This window comes from Cibotium barometz, chromosome 4 (genome assembly GCF_041138505.1).
Source record: "Cibotium barometz isolate CiBa-2024 chromosome 4, ASM4113850v1, whole genome shotgun sequence".
NCBI classification, from domain to species: Eukaryota; Viridiplantae; Streptophyta; class Polypodiopsida; order Cyatheales; family Cibotiaceae; genus Cibotium; species Cibotium barometz.
Window position 1 is genome coordinate 26,632,820 of NC_141049.1, and position 1,435 is coordinate 26,634,254.

General features: G+C 49.3%; 1 protein-coding gene across 1 annotated transcript; it reads left to right on the top strand.

Annotated features, from left to right (window-relative positions):
* The first annotated feature begins 461 nt into the window (after positions 1–461).
* LOC147639108 (pathogenesis-related thaumatin-like protein 3.7) lies at positions 462–1,209 on the top strand. The gene is made up of 2 exons (XM_086782755.1): positions 462–600; positions 690–1,209. The coding sequence occupies exons 1-2, from the start codon at positions 558–560 to the stop codon at positions 1,127–1,129; spliced, it is 483 nt and encodes a 160-aa protein (XP_086638881.1). The 5' UTR covers positions 462–557; the 3' UTR covers positions 1,130–1,209.
* The last annotated feature ends 226 nt before the right edge of the window (positions 1,210–1,435 follow it).

Below are 1,435 nucleotides of genomic sequence, written 5' to 3' on the forward strand. Positions count from 1 at the left end.
CTATAGACTCAGTGAAAATACTGATAGAAGACAACTTCCACAAAGAGAATAAACCTTATTCACGAGTACAAATGTTACACCTTTATACAAGTCTCCAAGTAGGATGGAAACTAAGAAAGGGGTGACCTTTCTTCAATTTTTTGTGTGCATCAAAATGAGATAGGATTACCACACTAACTCTTGAAGGCAAGGAAGGGTCCCTTGACAAGCTGATCTTATCCTTTGTGTGTGTGGGGGGGGGGAGGGGGGGGCAGCAAAATACCATGCATGTCATGTGGATGAGATGTTTGAGCGTTGATGATCTAATGGAGTAATTTTAAATCCTCTGAAAATGGAAAGGTTCAACCGCGGGCTTTTTCCAAACACGGCTCAATGTTGTCACATCTTGACTAGGCCAAACACATGGGCAGAAGCTATCCGTTGCAAAGAGAAGCTACGGCGAGGGGCCTGCACAAGCTGGTAGGAGGTCACAGAGGCCTATAAAGCAAGATGCTGGTCCAGCATGCTGCACAACACCATCTCAGAAAACATAGGATTGACCAGCACAGTGGGCCGCCATGAAGAAGATCTTTTGCCTTTTCGTCCTTTTCATTTGCTCAGGTATTCATCGACATGGCGCACATTTCCATGCTAATTTGCGAGTATTTTCAAGAGTTCTCACCGCTCTATCTCTGTGTTGTGTTTTGCAGGCTGTTTTGTTGGCGCTGTGAACCTTCATATTACCAACAGTTGTGGATCTACGGCGGTGTGTGCCAAGTACTGGAGCCCCATGAACGGAGTGGGAGGGGGCTGCTCGGACCTGAGCCCCGGCGCCAGCTGGGATGTGACCGCCACGTCCGCCTGGGCGGGCGCCACCGTTTGGGGCGTTGCGGGAGTTTGCGACGGTCCTCCCCACACCGGCCCGCCCAGCGGCGTCACCCAGTTCGACATCACCGTCGATGGCAACGACGCCCAGGACAGTTACGGCCTCTCGGCGGTTGCGGGCTTCAACATGGGCATGTCCGTCACCCCTTCCAATCCGGCCTGCCCCAGCCTCGACTGCGCTGCTCCAAGCCAGTGCCCCAGCTACGCCTCCAAAACCTGCCCCTACGGCTCTACCGACTACAGCATCTACTTTTGTGGGTGGTGATGCCTGTCTCTCATCACTAATTACGTCCGTTACCATTATTAGATCAGTAATCTAAATACCCTCGTAGGGATTTGGACCTTCGCCCTAAATCAAATGCTAAACTTAAAAATAAGACTTCGTGTTTTGAGGGTAATACTTCACAGGAGGTCACTTAGTAAAGGGGGGCACAATATAATAAATCGCATTACCAAGGGTTAAAAATGAGGTTTTGAGACAAAAAAAACAAATCCGATATAAAACCATCCTCAAGATTTTAAGACACCCATTAGCCTTACTAGTCCCAGCAAAGCCACTCTTCAACTGGCA